At 38.4% G+C, this 20,087-nt stretch overlaps 1 protein-coding gene across 1 annotated transcript in view; it reads right to left on the bottom strand.

The window, feature by feature from the left end:
• SLC9B1 (solute carrier family 9 member B1) overlaps positions 1-20,087 on the bottom strand; it is a 64,976-nt gene that overhangs the window by 23,219 nt on the left and 21,670 nt on the right. Inside the window, exons 3-5 of the mRNA XM_043870726.1 lie at positions 19,140-19,206; positions 18,509-18,578; positions 17,011-17,131 (exon numbers count right to left, since the gene is read on the bottom strand). Coding sequence (XP_043726661.1) covers positions 17,011-17,131; positions 18,509-18,577 — 190 coding nt within the window. The 5' untranslated portion in view covers position 18,578; positions 19,140-19,206. The remainder of the gene's footprint in view (positions 1-17,010; positions 17,132-18,508; positions 18,579-19,139; positions 19,207-20,087) is intronic.

The following is a 20,087-nucleotide window of genomic DNA, read 5'->3' as shown; positions in this document are numbered from 1 at the left end:
TGATGTACGATAGATGTATTGTGGTGATCATTTTGCTATATGTACAAATATCAAATCACTGTTATGCACCTGAAACTAATCTAATGTTATATGTTAAATGTACTTCAATTATTAGACATTTTCAGACAAATAAAAGCTGAGAGAATTAACTGCTAGAATAACTACACAACAAGAAATACTAAAGGAAGGTTTTTAGGCTGAATGTAAAAAAAATCACATGGAAGCTCAGATTGCCAGAAAGAAATGTAGAGAATCAGAGAATATGTGGAAAAATATAAGGAACTGTTTTAACTTAAAAAAAGAAAAAGACTTTTGCCTTTTTAAGAAAAAATAATACAAATGCAGAAGTAAAATATATGATAAATCTATAGCACAAGAGCAGAAGTGCAGTTCAGTTTAGTCGCTCAGTCGTGTCCGACTCTGCGATCCCACGAACAACAGCACGCCAGGCCTCCCTGTCCATTGCCAACTCCAGGAGTTTACCCAAACCCATGTCCATTGAGTTGGTGTTGCCATCCAACCGTCTCATCCTCTGTCATCCCCTTCTCCTCCTTTCCCCTTCTCCTCCTGCCCTCAATATTTCCCAGCATCAGGGTCTTTTCCAATGAGTCAGCTCTTGACATGAGGTGGCCAAAGTATTGGAGTTTCAGCTTCAGCATCAGTCCTTCCAATGAACACCCAGGACTGATGTCCTTTAGGATGGACTGGTTGGATCTCCTTGCAGTCCAAGGGACTCTCAAGAGTCTCCTCCAACACCACAGTTCAAAAGCATCAATTCTTCTGCACTCAGCTTTCTTTATAGTCCAATTCTCACATCCATACATGACTGCTGGAAAAACCATAGCCTTAACTAGATGGACCTTTGTTGACAAAGTTAAAAAGTCTCTGCTTTTTAATATGCTGTCTAGGTTGGTCATTACTTTTCTTCCAAGAAGTAAGCGTCTTTTAATATCATGTCTGCAATCACCATCTGCAGAGCCCCCAAAAATAAAGTCTGCCACTGTTTCCACTGTTTCCCCATGTATTTCCCATGAAGTGATGGGACCGGATGCCATGATCTTAGTTTTCTGAATGTTGAGCTTTAAGCCAACTTTTTCACTCCCCTCTTTCACTTTCATCAAGAGGCTCTTTAGTTCTTCACTTTCTGCCATAAGGGTGATGTCATCTGCATATCTGAGGTTATTGATATTTCTCCCGGCAATCTTGATTCCAGCTTGTGCTTCTTCCAGCCTAGCCTTTCTCATGATGTACTCTGCATATAAGCTAAATAAGCAGGGTGACAATATACAGCCTTGACGTACTCCTTTTCCTATTTGGAACCAGTCTGTTGTTCCATGTCCAGTTCTAACTGTTGCTTCCTGACCTGCATACTGGTTTCTCAAGAGGCAGGTCAGGTGGTCTGGTATCCCCACCTCTATCAGAATTTTCCACAGTTTATTGTGATCCACACAGTTAAAAGCTTTGGCATAGTCAATAAAGCAGAAATAGATGTTTTTCTGGAACTGGACAGAGGTTCATGACATTGTACAGGAGACAGGGATCAAGGCCATCCCCAAGGAAAAGAAATGCAAAAAGGCAAAATGGCTGTCTGAGGAGGCCTTACAAATAGCTCTGAAAAGAAGAGAAGCGAAAGGCAAAGGAGAAAACGAAAGATATTCTCATTTGAATGCAGAGTTCCAAAGAAGAGCAAGGAGAGATAAGAAAGCTTTCCTTAGCGATCAATGCAAAGAAATAGAGGAAAACAATAGAATGGGAAAGACTAGAGATCTCTTCAAGAAAATTAGAGATACCAAGGGAACATTTCATGCAAAGATGGGTTCAATAAAGGACAGAAATGGTATGGACCTAACAGAAGCAGAAGATAGTAAGAAGAGGTGGCAAGAATACACAGAAGAACTGTACAAAAAAGATCTTCACGACCCAGATAATCACGATGGTGTGATCACTCACCTAGAGCCACACATCCTGGAATGCGAAGTCAAGAAGGCCTTAGGAAGCATCACTACAAACAAAGCTAGTGGAGGTGATGAAATTCCAGTTGAGCTATTTCAAATGCTAAAAGATGATGTTGTGAAAGTGCTACACTCAATGTCAGCAAATTTGGAAAACTCAGCAGTGGCCACAGGACTGGAAAAGGTCAGTTTTCATTCTAATACCAAAGAAAGGCAATGCCAAAGAATGCTCAAACTACTGCACAATTGCACTCATCTCACACGCTAGTAAAGTAATGCTCAAAATTCTCCAAGTCAGGCTTCAGCAATACGTGAACCGTGAACTTCCAGATGTTCAAGCTGCTTTTAGAAAAGGCAGAGGAACCAGAGATCCAATTGCCAACATCCACCGGATGATCGAGAAAGCAAGAGAGTTCCAGAACAACATCTATTTCTGCCTTATTGACTATGCTAAAGAGCAGAAGAGGGATCAGTAAAGTCATATTGTGCAAAGCTCTTTTATATTATCTTCATCTGAGTGATGGCTTTCCAGTGCATACATTTGTCTACATTCATGGAGCTGTGTACACTTCCAAGATCTGTGCACTTTCTGGTATGTTGACTATAATTCAGTAAAGTACCATTAACAAGAAAAAGTTTATGACATGATGGAGAGTTTGGAAGAAACAGGAGTATCATACTGACAAGGAGATTAAGCCTTAGCACCCCCAAAACTCTGGCAGTTATGGACAAAGCTGTTATAAACATCTGTGTGCAGGTTTTTGTGGGCAAAATGTTTCAGCCCATTTCTGTAAAAAACACCAAGGAGAGTGACTGCTGAATCATATAGTTAGAGTATATCAAGTTTTGTAAAAAACTGCCAAACTTTCTTTCAAACTGGCTGCACCATTTTGTGTTCTTAGCAGTGATGAATTAGAGTTCCTGTAGTTCTGTCTCCTCACCAGCATATGGTGTCAATGTTTTGGATTTCTGACCATTCTAATGGATGTATAGTGGTATTTTATTGTTGTAATTTGCAATTCAGTATTGACATACGATGTTGGGAACATTATTATATGGTTATTTGTCATCTGTATATTTTCTTCAATGAGGTGCCTTTTAAGATCTTTTGCCCTTTTTAATCAGGTTGTCTGCTTTCTTATTATTGAGTTTTAAAAGCTCTTGGTATATTTTATTTACGAATAGTAAATGCTAGAGAGGCTGTGGAGAAGAAAAAACCCTTCTACACTGTTAGTGGGAATGCAAACTGGTACAGCCACTACGGAGAACAGTATGGAGGTTCCTTAAAAAACTAAAAACAGAGCTACCATACAATCCAGCCATCCCACCCCTAGGCATATATCTAGAGAAAACCATAACTGAAAAGATACATGCACCACAATGTTCACTGCAGCACTATTTATAATAGCCAGGACATGGAAACAATCTAGATGTCCATCAACAGAGGAATAGATAAAAAAGATGTAGTACATATACACAAGGAAATATTATTCAGCCATAAAAAAGAATGAAATAATGCCATTTGCAACAACATGGATGGGCCTAAAGAATGTCATAATGAAGTAAGCCAGACAGAGAAAGACAAATATCATATGATATTACTTATATGTAGAATCTAAAAAAGTCTACAAATGAACTTATCTGCAAAACACAAAGAGGAGGGGATGGCAACCCACTCCAGTGTTCTTGCCTGGAGAGTCCCATGGACAGAGAAGCCTGGTGGGCTGCAGTCAGACATGACTGAAGAGACTTAGCATGCATGCAAGCACACAAGAGAAATAGAGTTATAGATGTAGAAAATAGACTTATGGTTACTGGGGAGTAAGGGTGTGGGGAAGGATAAATTGTAAGATTAGAATTGATATACACATACTACTATTAATATACATAAAATAAATAACTAATAAGGACCTACAGTATAGCACAGGGAACTCTACTCAAATACTCTATAATGGCCTATACAAGAAAACAATTTTTAAAAGAGGGGATACATATATAACAGATTCACTCTGTTGGATATATGAAACCAACAGAACATGGTAAATCAACTATAACCCAATAATAGGTAAAAAAAATACATTCTTGGTACATTTGTATAGTTATTTATCAGATGTGTTTTGTAAACATTTTTTTCCCAGTTTGTGGCTTGTGTGCTCAATCTTTTGACATTGTTTACACAGAGCAGAAGTTTTCAATGTTAAATTGAAATAAATAATTGTTACCAATTATTCATGGATTTCCTGTTTTTCCTAAGTAATCTCCATAACTATGGTCATCTAGATTTTCTCCTATGTTACCTTCTATGAGTCTCATTGTTTTGCATTTTACATTTAGGTCTATGATCCACTTTGAGTTAATTTTTATCAAGGGCATAAGGTCTGATCTAGATTAATTTGTTTTGCATATGTATGTCCAATAGTAGATCTACCATCAGACTATCTTTCTTCCATTGGGTTGCCTTTGTTGCTTTGTCAAATATCAGTTGACTATGTGGATCTATTTCTGAGCCCTCTATTCTGTTCCATTAATATATGGACTTCATGTTAACCAAATCACACTGTCTTGATTACTTTAGGTTTATAGTGAGTCTTGTTAAGTGAGTAGGGTCTGTTCTCCAATTTTTAATTTTTCTCCTTCAATACTGAGCTAGTTATTCTTTGTCTTTTGCATATCTATATAAATTTTAGAATGAGCCTGTTGATATCCATGAAACAACATGTGGGAATTTTGATTGGAATTACATTGAATCTATAGATCAAGTTGAGATGAGCTAACATCTTGACAATATCGAGTCTTCCATGCACATGGAAAATCTATACATTTAGCTTTTTCTTTAAATTCTTTCTTCAGAATTTTACAGTTTTCCTCATGTAGCTATTATATATATTTTGTTAGATTTATATGAAGGTATTTCATTTTGGGGAGTACTAGTGTAAATGGTGGTATGTTTTTCACTTCAAATTCATTGTTGGTAATTAGGGAAAAAAACCTGAATTTTGCATATTAACCTCGTATCCTGCAATCTTATTACACTCGCTATTTAGTTGTTACAGTTTTTTCCCTTGATTCTCTGGATTTTCTACACAGATGATCATGGCATCTGTGAACAAAGGCTGTTTTATTTCTTCTTTCCCAATCTGTATGCCTTGTATATCCTTTTAACGCTTTTCTTGTCTCACTGTATTAGCTAGGACTTCCAATACAATATTGAAAAGGAGTGATGAAAGGGCATTCTTACAGGGAAAGCTGTTTTCTCAAGATTAATTATGATGGTAGCTATAGATTTTTAGTTGATTGTTCTTTGTCAAATTGAGGAAGTTCTCCTCTGTAATTTGCTGAAAGTCTTTATCATGAATGAATGCTGGATTTTGTCAAATACTTTTCCTGCATCTATTGATATGATCGTGTGATTTTTCTTCATCTTTTTGATGTGATGGATTATATTAAGTCATTTTCAAATGTAAGACAAACTTGCATACCTAGGATAAATCCCACATAGTTGTGAAGCATGTTTTTATATGTTGCTGAGCTCTATTTGTTAATATAGAGAATTACATCATTGAGAATTTCTGCATCTATGTTCATCAGAGGTACTGGTCTACAGTGTGTTGTTTTTTTTTTTTCCTGTAATATCTTTGGTTTTGGTAGGAGAGTACTGCTAGATTCATGAGTTGGCAAGCTTCCCTCTGCTTCTATATTCTGGAAAAGACTGTAGAAAATAGGTATAATGTCTTCCTTAAATGTTCAGTAGAATTCACCAGTGAAATCATCTGAGCCTGATTCTGTTTGGGGAGGTTATTAATTGTTGATTCAATTTCTTTAACTGACATAGTCTTATTCCGATTACCTGTTTCTTTTTGTGTGCATTTTGGCAAACATGTCCTTCAAAGGCATTGGTCTACTTTTTCTAAATTATCAGATTTGTGGACACAAAGTTGTCTGTAGTATTCCTTTATTTTTCAATGCCCATAGGATCTATAGTGATGTTCCATCTCTCTGGTATTAGTGATTGTGTTTTCTTTTTTCTTTGGAGAAGGAAATGGCAACCCACTCCAGTAGTCTTGCCTGGAAAATCCCACGGACAGAGGAGTCTGGTAGGGTACAGTCCATGGGGTCGCAAAGAGTCGGACACAATTGAGTGACTTCACTCACTTTCCTTTTTCTTAGCCTAGTGAAAGGCAATCAATTTTACTGATCTTTTCAAAGAACAAACTTTTTGTTTCATTGATTTTCTCTATTTCTTGTTTTCAACTGTATTGATACCTTCTTTAATTTTTATTATTTCTTTTCTTTTGCTTACCTTAAATTTACTTTGCTTCTTTTTCTACTCTCCTAAGGTGGAGGCTTGATTCTCTGGTGGCTCAGTGGTAAAGAACCTGCCTGCCAATGCAGGAGACGTGGGGTTTGATCCCTAGGTTGGGAAGATCCCCTGGAGAAGGAAATGGCAACCCACTCCAGTATTCCTGCCTGGGAAATCCCATGGACAGAGAAGCCTGATGGGTTACAATCCATGGGGTTGCAAAGAATCGGACATGACTTAGCAACTAAACAGCAACAAGGTGGAAGCTTAGATGATGGATTTTTAGATTTTTCTTCTTTTCTAATATATACATTAAATGCTATACTTTTCCCTCTTAGCACTGTTTTCAGTGTATCCCGCAAACTTCGGTAAGTTATGCTTCACTGTAATTTAGCTCAAAATATTCAGAAATGTCTCATGAGGTTTCTTTTTTGACTCATGTGTTATTTAGAACACATGTTATTGGTTAATCTCCAAGTATCTGGGGATTTTCCATCTGCCTTTCTGTTAACAAATTATACTTTAAGTCTACTGTGTTCTGAGAGCATACATTGTATGATTTTTATCTTTTAAGTTTATTAAGGTGCATTGTATATCCCAGAATGTGGGGCTTCTTGAGCCTCCCTATTCTGAGACACAACATTACTGAAATTAGGCCAACTAAATACAATAATCTCCAAGTACTCAAGTGAAAGGAAGAGTCACAGGTCTCCCATTTTAAATCAAAAGTTAGAAATGATTAAGCTTAGAGAGGAAGGCACGTTGAAAGCCTAACCCATGAAGGCCCATGATATGGGCTTCTTTTACCAGTTAGCCAACTGCTAAATGCAAAGGAAAGGTTCTTGAAGGAAATTAAAAGCACTACTCCAGTAAACATGCCAATGATAAGGAAATTAAACAACCTTATTGCTTATATGGAGAAAGTTTTAGTGGTCTGGATAGAAGATGGAACCAGCCACGGGTGTGTGTGTGTGTCTATGCTTAGTCCTGTCCAACTCTTTGCAGCCCCATGGACTGTAACCCGCCAGGCTCCTCTGTCCATGGAATTTTCCAGGTAAGAATACTGCAGCGGGTTGCCATTTCCTACTCCAGGGGATCTTCCCGACCCAGGAATTGAAACTGTGTCTCTTGTGCCTCCTGCATTGGCAGACAGATTCTTTACCACTGTGCCACCTGGGAGCCCTCAAGCCAGCCACAACATTCCCATAAACCAAAACCTAATCTAGAGCAAGACCCTATCTCTTTCCAAGTCTATGAAAGCTGAAAGAGATGAGAAAGCTGCAGAAGAAAATTTTGAAGCTAGTAGAGGTTGGTTCATGACTTTTAAGGAAAGATACCGTCTCCATCACATCTAAGTGCAAGGTAATGCTGATATAGAAGCTGCTGCAAGCTATGTGGACTATAGAGCTAAAATAATTAAATGACAATGACTAAATGAAACAACAGATTTACAGTGTAGATAAAACAGTCTTCTATTGGAAGAAGATACCATCTAGCACTTTCATGGTTAGAGAGGAGAAGTCAATACCTGGCTTCAAAGGACAGGACTAACTTAAGTGCTAATGCAGCTGGTGACCTTAAGTTGAAGCCAATTTTGATTTATCATTCCAAAAGTCCCAGGGCCCTTAAGAATGATGCTAAATTTAACTTGAACAACAAGGCCTGGATGACAGCACATTTGTTTACAACATTTTTTTGTTTACTCAACATTTTAAGCCCACTATTAAGACCAACTGCTCAGAAAAGATTTCAAAATATTACTGCCCATTGACAATGCAAATGGTCACCCAAGAGCTCGACTGGAGAGATACAATGTTTTCATGCCTGCTGACACAACATCCATTCTGCAGCTCATGTATCAAGGAGTAATTTCTCTTTTCAAATCTTCTTATTTAAGAAACACATTTTATTGATGCCATTGATAGTGATTTCTCTGATGGATCTGGGCAAAGTAAATTGAAAAGCTTCTATTTCTAAAAAGGATTCACCATTCTAGATGCCATTAAGAACATTCATGATTCACTGGAAAAGGTCAACATATTAACATTCACAGGAGTTTGGAAGAAGTTGATCATAGCTTTAAATGGATGACTTTGACTTCAGTGGGGAAAGGAACTGCAGATGTGGTGGAAACAGCAAGAGAGCTAGAAGTGGAGCCTGAAGATGTTAAGGAATTGCTACAACTTCCTGATAAAGCATGAACATGAGGAGTTGCTCCTTATGAATGAAGATGAAGATGAGGAGTTGCTCCTTATGAATGAGCAAAAAAAAAAAAAAAGAAAGAAAGAAAAAAGCGGGGGTGGGGGTGCAGTTCTTAAGATGGAAACTACTCCTGGTGAAGATGCTGTGAATACTACTTTTGTACATCTGAGTTTCTGACCTATATCATTTGCTTCTCTCTGAAAAACTTTTAAAACTTTTGCAAGGCAGGTATACTGGCAACAAATTCTCTCAATATTGTTAATCTGAGAAAGCCTTTATTTCTCTTTCACTTTTGAAGGACAATTTCATAGAATACAGTTGGTGTGTGTGCGTGTTTTGTCTCAACACGTTAAATATTTCACTCTCTTTTTGCTTGCATAGTTTCTGAGAATAAACTGGACGTAACTTTCATCTTTGTTTCTCTATATGTAAGGTGTTTTTTCCTCTAGCTTCTTTCAAGATGTTTTCTCTATCTTTCATTTTCTCCACTTTGAGTATACTACACAGTTAAGTATAGTTTTTAAAGTTTTTTAAAAATAACTTATTCTGCTTCATGTACTCAAGCTTCCTGAATCTATGGTTTGCTATTTGACATTAATTTGGAGGAAATTCTCAGTCATTATTACCTCAAATATCTCTTCTATTGTTTTCTTTCTGGCATTCCTATTACCCATATGTCACAACTTCTGTAGTTGTCCCATTGTTCTTGGATATTTGTATTTTGTTCCCCAATTTTTTCTCTGCTTACCAGTTTTGAAAGTTTCTACTGACAAATCCCGAAGGTCAGGGATTCTTTCCTCAGCTGTGTATAATCTCCTAATGAACCAATTGAAGGCATTCATTTGTTAGTGTTTTTAGTTTCTAGCATTTCTGTTTCGATTCTTAGAATCTTCATCTCTCTGTTTGTATTACCAACCTTTTCTTACATGTTGTCTACCTTTCCATTGGAGCCCTTAGTGTATTAGTCAGAGTTGTTTTAAATTCATGGTCTGATAATGCCAACACCCTTAGCATATCAGGGTCTGGTTCTGATGCTTTCTCTGTCTCTTCCAACTGTGTTCTGTGCTTTTTAATACATGCTATATATTTTTGTTTAAAGAGGAATATGATGTCCTGTATAAAAGGACCTCTGGTAACATGGTGATAAGTTGTAGGGGAAGAAGAAGAGTTCTCTAGTCCTATGATGAGGCCTCAGTCTTTTAGTGAGCCTGTGCCTCCTGGGCTAGAAATTTCACAAGTGCTCCTCAGGGTTTGTTTTTGTTTTTTTTTTTTTCTTTTCTCATCCCCTTAGGTTGTGTGGGATGGCTAGAAAGGACTGAAGTTGGGTATTTTTCTTATCAGTTGGTTAGGCTAATAAAAGTCCCTAGAGGTTATAATCTGATAAAATAATTTCTCTGAGGGCAGTTCTTGTTAAGCACAGAATGCTCTGTTGCTGAAAGTAATTACCTTTTCTCTCCTCTCGACAGAAAGATCTTGGAGGTAAAATTCACATAAGAATATCCCCCAACGCCACAACTGGGCTACCCCTGGAGTCATTAACTCTCAGACTTGCCCACATTTAGCCTCCGGCTAATTTGTTAATTACATTTTATGTTTTCCTACCCTCACCTAGAGAGGTTTCTGTTCTGTTAAATTATGATTCTCTGTATCAACTTCAGTTCAGTTCAGTTGCTCAGTCATGTGTGACTCTTTGCGACCCCATGGGCTACAGCATGCCAGGCCTCTCTATCCATCACCAACTCCCAGAGCTTACTCAAAATCATGTCCATTGAGTCAGTGATGCCATCCAACCATCTCATCCTCTGTTGTCCCCTTCTCCTCCCACCCTCAATCTTTGCCAGCCTCAGGGTCCTTTCAAATGAGTCAGCTCTTGGCATCAGGTGGCCAAGGTATTGGAATGGCAGCTTCAACATCAGTCCTTCCAATGAATATTCAGGACTGATCTCCTTTAGGATGGACTGGTTGGATCTCCTTGCAGTCCAAGGGACTCTCAAGAGTCTTTTCCAACACCACAGTTCAAAAGCATCACTTCTTCAGTGCTCAGCTTTCTTTACAGTCCAACTCTCACATCCATACATGACTATTGGAAAAACCATAGCCCTGACTAGATGGACCTTTGTTGGCAAAGTAATGTCTCTGCTTTTTAATATGCTGTCTAGGTTGGTCATAACTTTTCTTCCAAGGAGTAAGCGTCTTTAATATCATGGCTGCAATCACCATCTGCAGTGATTTTGGAGCCCAAGAAAATAAAGTCAGCCACTGTTTCCACTGTATCCCCATCTATTTCCCATGAGGTGATGGGACCGATGCTATGATCTTAGTTTTCTGAATGTTGAGCTTTAAGCCAACTTTTTCACTCCCCTCTTTCACTTTCATCAAGAGGCTCTTGAGTTCTTTGTTTTCTATCATAAGGGTAGAAAGCAGATATGCAGGTTATTGATATCTGAGGTTATTGATATTTCTCATGGCAATCTTGATTCCAGCTTGTGCTTCATCCAACCCAGCATTTCTCATGATGTACTCTGCATATAAGTTAAATAAGCAGGGTGACAATATATAGCCTTGACGTACTCCTTTTCCTATTTGGAACCAGTCTGTTGTTCCATGTCCAGTTCTAACTGTTGCTTCCTGACCTGCATACAGATTTCTCAAGAGGCAGGTCAGGTGGTCTGGTATTCCCATATCTTGAAGAATTTTCCACAGTTTGTTGTGGTCCACACAGTCAAAGGCATTGGCATAGTCAGTAAATCAGATGTAGATGTTTTTCTGGAACTCTCTTGCTTTTTTGATGATCCAATTTGATCTCTGTTTCCTCTTCCTTTTCTAAATCCAGCTTGAATATCTGGAAGTTCATGATTCACGTACTGTTGAAGACTGGCTTGGAGAATTTTGAGCATTACTTTAATAGTGTGTGAGATGAGTGCAATTGTGCAGTAGTTTGAGCATTTTTGGGATTGGAATGAAAACTGACCAGTCCTGTGGCCACTGCTGAGTTTTCTAAATTTGAGTGCAGCACTTTCATAGCATCATCTTTTAGCATTTGAAATAGCTCGACTGCAATTCCATCACATCCACTAGCTTTGTTCATAGTGATGCTTCCTAAGACCCACTTGACTTTGCATTCCAGAATGTCTGGCTCTAGGTTGGTGATCATACCATCATGATTATCTGGGTCATAAAGATCTTTTTTGTACAGTTCCTCTGTGTATTCTTGCCACCTTTTCTTAACATCTTCTGCTTCTGTTAGGTCCATACCATTCTGTCCTTTATTGAACCCATCTTTGCATGAAATGTTCCCTTGGTATCTCTAATTTTCTTGAAGAGATCTCTAGTCTTTCCCATTCTATTGTTTTCCTCTATTTCTTTGCATTGATCGCTGAGGAAGGCTTTCTTATCTCTCCTTGCTCTTCTTTGGAACTCTGCATTCAAATGGGAATATCTTTCGTTTTCTCCTTTGCTTTTCGCTTCTCTTCTTTTCACAGCTATTTGTAAGACCTCCTCAGACAGCCATTTTGCCTTTTTGCATTTCTTTTCCTTAGGGATGGCCTTGATCTCTGCCGCCTGTACAATGTCATGAACCTCTGTCCATAGTTCTTTAGGCACTCTGTCTATCAGATCTAATCCCTTGAATCTATTTGTCACTTCCACTGTATAAGGGATTTGATTTAAGTCATACCTGAATGGTCCAGTGGTTTTCCCTACTTTCTTCAATTTAAGTCTGAACTTGCCAGTAAGGAGTTCGTGATCTGAGCCACAGTCAGATCCTGGTCTTGTTTTTGCTGACTGTGTAGAACTTCTCCATCTTTGGCTGTAAAGAATATAATCAATCTGATTTTGGTATTGACCATCTGGTGATATCCATGTGTAGAGTCTTCTCTTGTGTTGCTGGAAGACTGTTTGCTATAACCAGTGCGTTCTCTTGGCAAAACTCTATTAGCCTTTGTCCTGCTTCATTCTGTACTCCAAGGCCAAATTTGCCTGTTACTCCAGGTAATTCTTGACTTTGTACTTTTGTATTCCAGTCTCCTATAATGAAAAGTTTTGCGAAGAGAACGCACTGGTCATAGCAAACATCCTCTTCCAACAACACAAGAGAAGATCTACACATGGACATCACCAGATGGTCAACACCGAAACCAGACTGATTATATTCTTTGCAGCCAAAGATGGAGAAGCTCTATAGAGTCAGCAAAAACAAGACCAGGAGCTGACTGTGGCTCAGATCACGAACTCCTTATTGCCAAATTCAGATTTAAATTGAAGAAAGTAGGGAAAACCACTGGACCATTCAGGTATGACCTAAATCAAATCCTTTATGACTATACAGTGGATGTGAGAAATAGATTTAAGGGACTAGATCTGATAGAGTGCCTGATGAACTATGGACGGAGGTTCGTGACACTGTACAGGAGACAGGGATCAAGGCCATACCCATGGAAAAGAAATGCAAAAAGGCAAAATGGTTGTCTGAGGAGGTCTTACAAATAGCTGTGAAAAGAAGAGAAGTGAAAAGCAAAGGAGAAAACGAAAGATATTCCCATTTGGATGCAGAGTTCCAAAGAATAGCAAGGAGAGATAAGAAAGCCTTCCTCAGCGATCAATGCAAAGAAATAGAGGAAAACAATAGAATGGGAAAGACTAGAGATCTCTTCAAGAAAATTAGAGATACCAAGGGAACATTTCATGCAAAGATGGGCTCAATAAAGGACAGAAATGGTATGGACCTAACAGAAGCAGAAGATAGTAAGAAGAGGTGGTAAGAATACACAGAAGAACTGTACAAAAAAGACCTTCATGACGCAGCTAATCACAATGATGGGATCACTCACCTAGAGCCAGACATCCTGGAATGTGAAGTCAAGTGGGTCTTAGGAAGCATCACTATGAACAAAGCTAGTGGATGTGATGGAATTGCAGTTGAGCTATTTCAAATCCTGAAAGATGCTGCTGCTAAAGTGCTGCACTCAATATGCCAGCAAATTTGGAAAACTTAACAGTGGCCACAGGGCTGGAAAAGGTCAGTTTTCATTCTAATCCCTAAGAAAGGCAATCCCAAAGAATGCTCAAACTACTGCACAATTGCACTCATCTTACACGCTAGTAAAGTAATGCTCAAAATTCTCCAAGCCAGGCTTTAGCAATGTGTGAATTGAGAACTTCCAGATGTTCAAGCTGGTTTTAGAAAAGGCAGAGGAACCAGAGGTCAAATTGCCAATCCGTTGGATCATTGAGAACGCAAGAGAGTTCCAGAAAAACATCTATTTCTGCTTTATTGACTATGCCAAAGCCTTCGACTGTGTGGATCACAATAAACTGTGGAAAATTCTGAAAGAGATGGGAATACCAGACCACCTGACCTGCCTCTTGAGAAACCTGTATGCAGGTCAGGAAGCAACAGTTAGAACTGGACATGGAACAACAGACTGGTTCCAAATAGGAAAAGGAGTACGTCAAGGCTGTATATTGTCACCCTGCTTATTTAACTTATATGCAGAGTACATCATGAGAAACGATGGGCTGGAAGAACCACAAGCTGGAATCAAGATTGCCATGAGAAATATCAATAACCTCAGATATGCAGATGACACCACCCTTATGGCAGAGAGTGAAGAGGAACTAAAAAGCCTCTTGATGAAAGTGAAAGAGGGGAGTGAAAAAGTTGGCTTAAAGCTTAACATTCAGAAAACTAAGATGGTATCTGGTCCCATCACCTCATGGGAAATAGATGGGGAGACAGTGGAAACAGTGTCCGATTTTATTTTTTGGGGCTCCAAAATCACTGTGGATGGTGATTGCAGCCATGATATTAAAAGATGCTTACTCCTTGGAAGTAGTTATGACCAACCTAGACAGCACATTAAAAAGCAGAGACATTACTTTGCCAACAAAGGTCCGTCTAGTCAGGGCTATGGTTCTTCCAGTGGTCATGGATGGATGTGAGAGCTGGACTGTGAAGAAAGCTGAGCGCCAAAAAATTGATGCTTTTGAATTGTGGTGTTGGAGAGGAGTCTTGAGAGTCCCTTGGACTGCAAGGAGATCCAACCAGTCCATCCTAAAGAAGATCAGTCCTGGGTGTTCATTGGAAGGACTGATGCTGAAGCTGAAACTCCAATACTTTGACCACCTCATGTCAAGAGTTGACTCATTGGAAAAGACCCTGATGATGGGAGGGATTTGGGGCAGGAGGAGAAGGGGGCGACAGAGGATGAGATGGCTGGATGGCATCACTGACTTGATGGGCATGAGTTTGAGTCAACTCTGGGAGTTGGTGACGGACCGGGAGGCCTGGCATGCTGCAATTCATGGGGTCGCAAAGAGTCACACATGACTGAGCAACTGAACTGAATTGATAATGAAAAGGACATCTTTTTTGGGTGTTAGTTCTAGAAGTTCTTGGAGGTCTTCATAGAACCGTTCAACTTCAGCTTCTTCAGCATTACTGGTTGAGGCACAGACTTGGATTACTGTGATTTGAATGGTTTGCCTTGGAGACAGAGATCATTCTGTAGCTTTTGAAAAGAATCCAAGTACTGCATTTCAGACTATTGTTGACTATGATGAGTACTCCGTTTCTTCTAAGGGATTCTTGCCTGCAGTAGTAGATATTATGGTCATCTGAGTTAAATTCACCCATTCCAGTCCATTTTAGTTTGCTGATTCCTAAAATGTTGATGTTCACTCTTGCTATCTCCTGTTCAACCACTTCCAGTTTGCCTTGATTCATGGACCTAACATTCCAGGTTCCTATGCAATATTACTCTTTATAGCATCAGACTTTACTTCCATCACCAGTCACATCCACAACTGGGTGTTGTTTTTGCTTTGGCTCCATCTCTTCATTCTTTCTGGAGTTATTTCTCCACTGATCTCCAGTTGCACATTGGGCACCTACTGACCTCGGGAGTTCATCTTTCGGTGTCCTATCTTTTTGCCTTTTCATACTGTTCATGGAGTTCTCAAGGCAAGAATACTGAAGTGGTTTGCCATTTCCTTCTCCAGTGGACCATGTTTTGTCAGAACTCTCCACCGTGACCCGTCCGTCTTGGGTGGCCCTACACGGCATGGCTCATAGTTTCACTGAGTTAGACAAGGCTGTGGTCCATGTGATCAGATTGGTTAGTTTCCTGTGATTATGGTTTCCATTCTCTGCCCTCTGATGGAGAAGGGTAAGAGGCTTATGGAAGCTTCCTGATGGGAGAGACTGACTAAGGGGGGAATTGGGTCCTGTTCTGCTGGGCAGGGCCAAGTTCAGTAAATCTTTAATCCAATTTTCTATCGATGGGTGAGGCTGTGTTCCCTCTCTGTTATTTACCAAAGGCCAAACTATGGTGGCGGAAATGAAGATAATGGCGACCTCCTTCAAAAGGTCCCATGCATGCACTGCTATACTCAGTGCCCCAGCCCTGCAGCAGGCCATCACCAACGCACACCACCACCGGAGACTCCTGGACACTCATGGGCAAGTCTGGGTCAGTCTCTTGTGGGGTCACTGCTCCTTTCTCCTGGGTCCTGGTGCACACAAGTTTCTGTTTGTGCCTGCCAAGAGTTGGTTTCCTAGTCCTATGTAAGTTCTGGCAGCTCTATGGTGGGGTTAATGATGACCTCCTCCAAGGGGGCTTATGCCACACCCAGGTCTGCTGCACCCAGAGCCCTGCCCCTGTGGCAGTCCACTGTTGACCCGTACCTCCACAGGAGACACTCACACACGATTCTGTCTCAGTCTCTGTGGGATCTCTGGGTCCTGGTGTACACAAGGTTTGTCTGAGCTTTTTGGTGGGTATGGGGTTTGATTCTAAATGCATTTTCGCTCCTCCTATCTGTATCAATCTGACTATCCCTTATTTTGGGGGCAGTGATTTGCCCTGTGACCTCAGTTCTTGGATGGAACTAAGAAGAGTTGATTTGTTGAATTTTCAATTTGTTCAGCTCTTTGTTGTTAGGATAGAGTGATGATGTTGGACCAGAAACTAGAAGTATCTGGGATGTTAGCCTTTTATAAATATTTGGTGACAATGAAATGCTCTAAAATTTTAGTAGGGAAGCTAAGTTTTATACAACTTTTAAAGGCAACAGCTGTTTGAAAATTTGGGGCTAAGGTTTAATAAGAATATTAATATTGCCAGAAGTATAATGTTCCTTCTAGTTACCATAAAACTAAATGTCAAAAGTAGGTTTTAAATAAAAATCTATTAATTGTTTCTAATTTCCAAAATTTGACATAAACAGTCATGACAAACACTAAAATATAAATCTGTTAAGCAGTTATTATTTTTGACACATTCAAGGAACTATTTCCTCTTTGTTCCACACATTGCTTATAAATAGAGCTGCTCATCTGATTTGGAGTGTATAGATTAAGCAGTGGCTTTGTTGGCTTATTGGAGAAGGAAATAGCAACCCACTCCAGTATTCTTACCTGGAGAATCCCCATGGACAGAGGAGCCTGGCAGGCTACGGTCCATGGGGTCGCCAAGAGTCGGACAAGACTGACTTTCACTTCACTTCATTGGCTTATATTCTAATATTTATCAAATCCACATTTCTCATTTCACATACCACTTGTAATAGCTCTATTCAGTGAAGGACAAAAAACCTTCTCTTCTATCTGTGATTTTGTTTCCTCTGTTTCTGGCAAGATGGTTTCCTTAGTTTCTTCATGTTCATCAGCTTTGAGGGTCTGAAGTAAAACAAAAAGTTTTTTAAGAACTATACCTTCCCCCACAGAGTCCAAAAGTCTGTTCTTTACATCTGTGTCTCTTTTGCTGTCTTGCATATAGGTTCATCATTACCATCTTTCTAGGTGAGGGTGGGATGATTTGAGATAATAGCATTGAAACATGTATATTATCATACGTGAAACAGATCGCCAGTCCAGGTTTGATGCAGGGTACTGAGAGCTGGTGCACTGGGATGACCCTGAGGGATGGGATGGGGAGGGAGGTTGGAGGGGGGTTCAGGATGGGGAACACATGTACACCCATGGCTGATTCATGTCAGTGTATGGCAAAAACCACCACAATATTGTAAAGTAATTAGCCTCCAATTAAAATAAATAAATAAATAAAAAGAAATATACTTTCATACAATTTTATGAGTGTAAGAAACCACCAAATCTCATAACTAAATTCACATTATTACTGTGAACATGGAAAATTAGATGAGCAGCCCTATTTACAAGCAATAAGTGGACAAAGAGGAAATAGTTCCTTAAGTTAGCTAGAAGGAACGTATCAAAGTTACTTAAACTGGATCACGACTAATCTGTTGGAGTTCTGATGTAGAAATCTTTTTCTGGAAAGTCTGTCCAGTAGAACCATTTTATTTTAAATTTTCTTATTTCAGACTTTATAATAAATTTACATAGATTAGAATGAAGTCTTTATAGATAAAAGTAACTAAAATCAATGGTGAGTATTTTAAATATTTTTAAAAAGGACTTTTTTGACTCTTAAAAACTGTAGAAACTCCTATTTTAATAGTAAACAATTTATAATTCTAATTATGATCAATTATTATTTAGTAAAACAAGACCAACAAGAGTTGGTCTAATGACTTACTCTATACACTTGCAAATATGAAAACCTGGGTCTCTTCAAATGTACAGCAGAACATCTTAATTAATTTACATTTTTCTTTACCCCTTATACTCTAAACTTCTAAGTTTATTCTGGACATGGCAAGAAATAATAAGCCAAATTTCTATTATTCCTAAAATCTGCTTTAGTTCCCAAATAATCTACAGTCACCTCTTATTATGTTTTCATCCCTCTTCTTAGGGCCTATTAAAGAGGGAGGTGGGAGGGGGGATCGGGATGGGGAATACATGTAAATCCATGGCTGATTCATGTCAATGTATGACAAAAACCACTACAATATTGTAAAGTAATTAGCCTCCAACTAATAAAAATAAATGAAAAAAAAAAACTAGTTATTTTTAAATGACCACTTCTCATTTTCAAACGAAATATATGAAAAGACTTATTAACTTTAAAAATAAATTTTAATGTTAGATAGGTTTTTATTTCATATGTTACAATACAGTTTAAGTCTTTACCTCAGTAATTGTAGATGACTGGACATTTTCATCCTCCAAGTGTTCATTTTGTGGTTCTTTAGTGTACATGCTAATATTTAAAAGTAATTTGAAAGAAAAAAGAAAAATATTATAAGTCCATTTGAAAACAAACACGGTTAAGTGGGATTAATTTGTTACCATAAAGTTTTATCACAGTCAAGTCAGATATCTGAATAGTCTAAATAGTCCAAATAGTCATTTTTTAAATTATTAACCAAAGTCATGTGCAGGAGTTTTAAAAATCACAACACAAAAATTTTAATACTTCTCAGTAGCTCATAATCCTGGGCCATATCTTAAAAACATATATTAGAAAACTCAGTTCTTGATTTCATGCACTGAACTAGTATGTTTGAGGTAATTTCCATAATTGATTTACTCTACTCAGTCAACTTCTGCAAAAAGATTTAAACTTAAAACCTACATCTATCAGCATAATGTCTTTATGCGTGGTCCATTAGAAAGGACTGTAGGTCCAACATTTAAGCAAAATGAAATAACCTTTATTTTGAATAAAAATGAACTAGGAAAAAAAAGAGTGAACTAGAACCACATCAAGGGAAGAATTATTTCTAGAAAAACCTTATTTTAAAATATCTGTTGTTTCTACCTTCTCTGTGATCTTTGCTTCTCTGAGTTGATCTTTGCCTTAAAAATTTCTTTCAATTCTTGAGTTACTGTTGAGGACAAAATTAAAGATTTCAAGCTTTAATTTTAAGTACTTGATAAGAATGTGTTTCAAGTATCTATTTTCTTAAAGGCAAACAATTTTAATAATGAACGTTTTTAATGAAATGGAACATTAACATCTGAGTAAACCATATGCTGGGTGCTTATAGCAACCCTATGGACCATAGCCCACCAGGCTCCTCTGTCCATGGGATTTTCCAGGCGTGAATACTGGAGTGGGTTGCCATGTCCTCCTCCAGGGAATCTTCCTGACCAAGGGACTGAACCCTTGTTTCTTATGTCTTCTGTATTAGCAGGCAGGTTCCTTACCACCTGGGAAGCCCTGAATTTTAATAATGAAAGTTTTTAATGAAATGGAACATTAACATCTGAGTAAACCATATGCTGAGTGCTTACATATATTCTCACTTTAATAAAGCAAAATATTAGTGTTTAAAATCCTATAAGAGATGAAGGGAGGCTTAAGAGGAGGGGGATATATGTATAATTATGGCTGATTTATGTTGTTATACAGCAGAAACCAACACAATATTGTAAAGCAATTATCTTCCAATTTAAAAAAAAATCCTGTAAGGAGTCATAACTAAATTTATGACACTAAAATGGAAAATAACATTTATTTTTAAAAAATGGTGAAAAAAATTAGATCTCTAAGTCCTTTTAAAGTAGAACTTCATTTTAGTTCAAGGAAATATCAAAATTATTAGACTGACTACCTGTCATTAGCTGTTAGACCAAAAGCTGAGTGTTAGTAAGCTCTGTGAACAAGAAATGTGGGTGATCACCTAAGCTGGGTCAAGTTCTGAAGGGATAGGCTGAGAGTTCAGTTCAGTTCAGTCGCTCAGTTGTGTCCAAATCTTTGCGACCT

Source organism: Cervus elaphus, chromosome 17 (genome assembly GCF_910594005.1).
Source record: "Cervus elaphus chromosome 17, mCerEla1.1, whole genome shotgun sequence".
Lineage (NCBI taxonomy): Eukaryota > Metazoa > Chordata > Mammalia > Artiodactyla > Cervidae > Cervus > Cervus elaphus.
The sequence above is the reverse complement of the archived record's forward strand: the minus strand, read 5'-3'. Positions and strand labels throughout refer to the sequence as shown.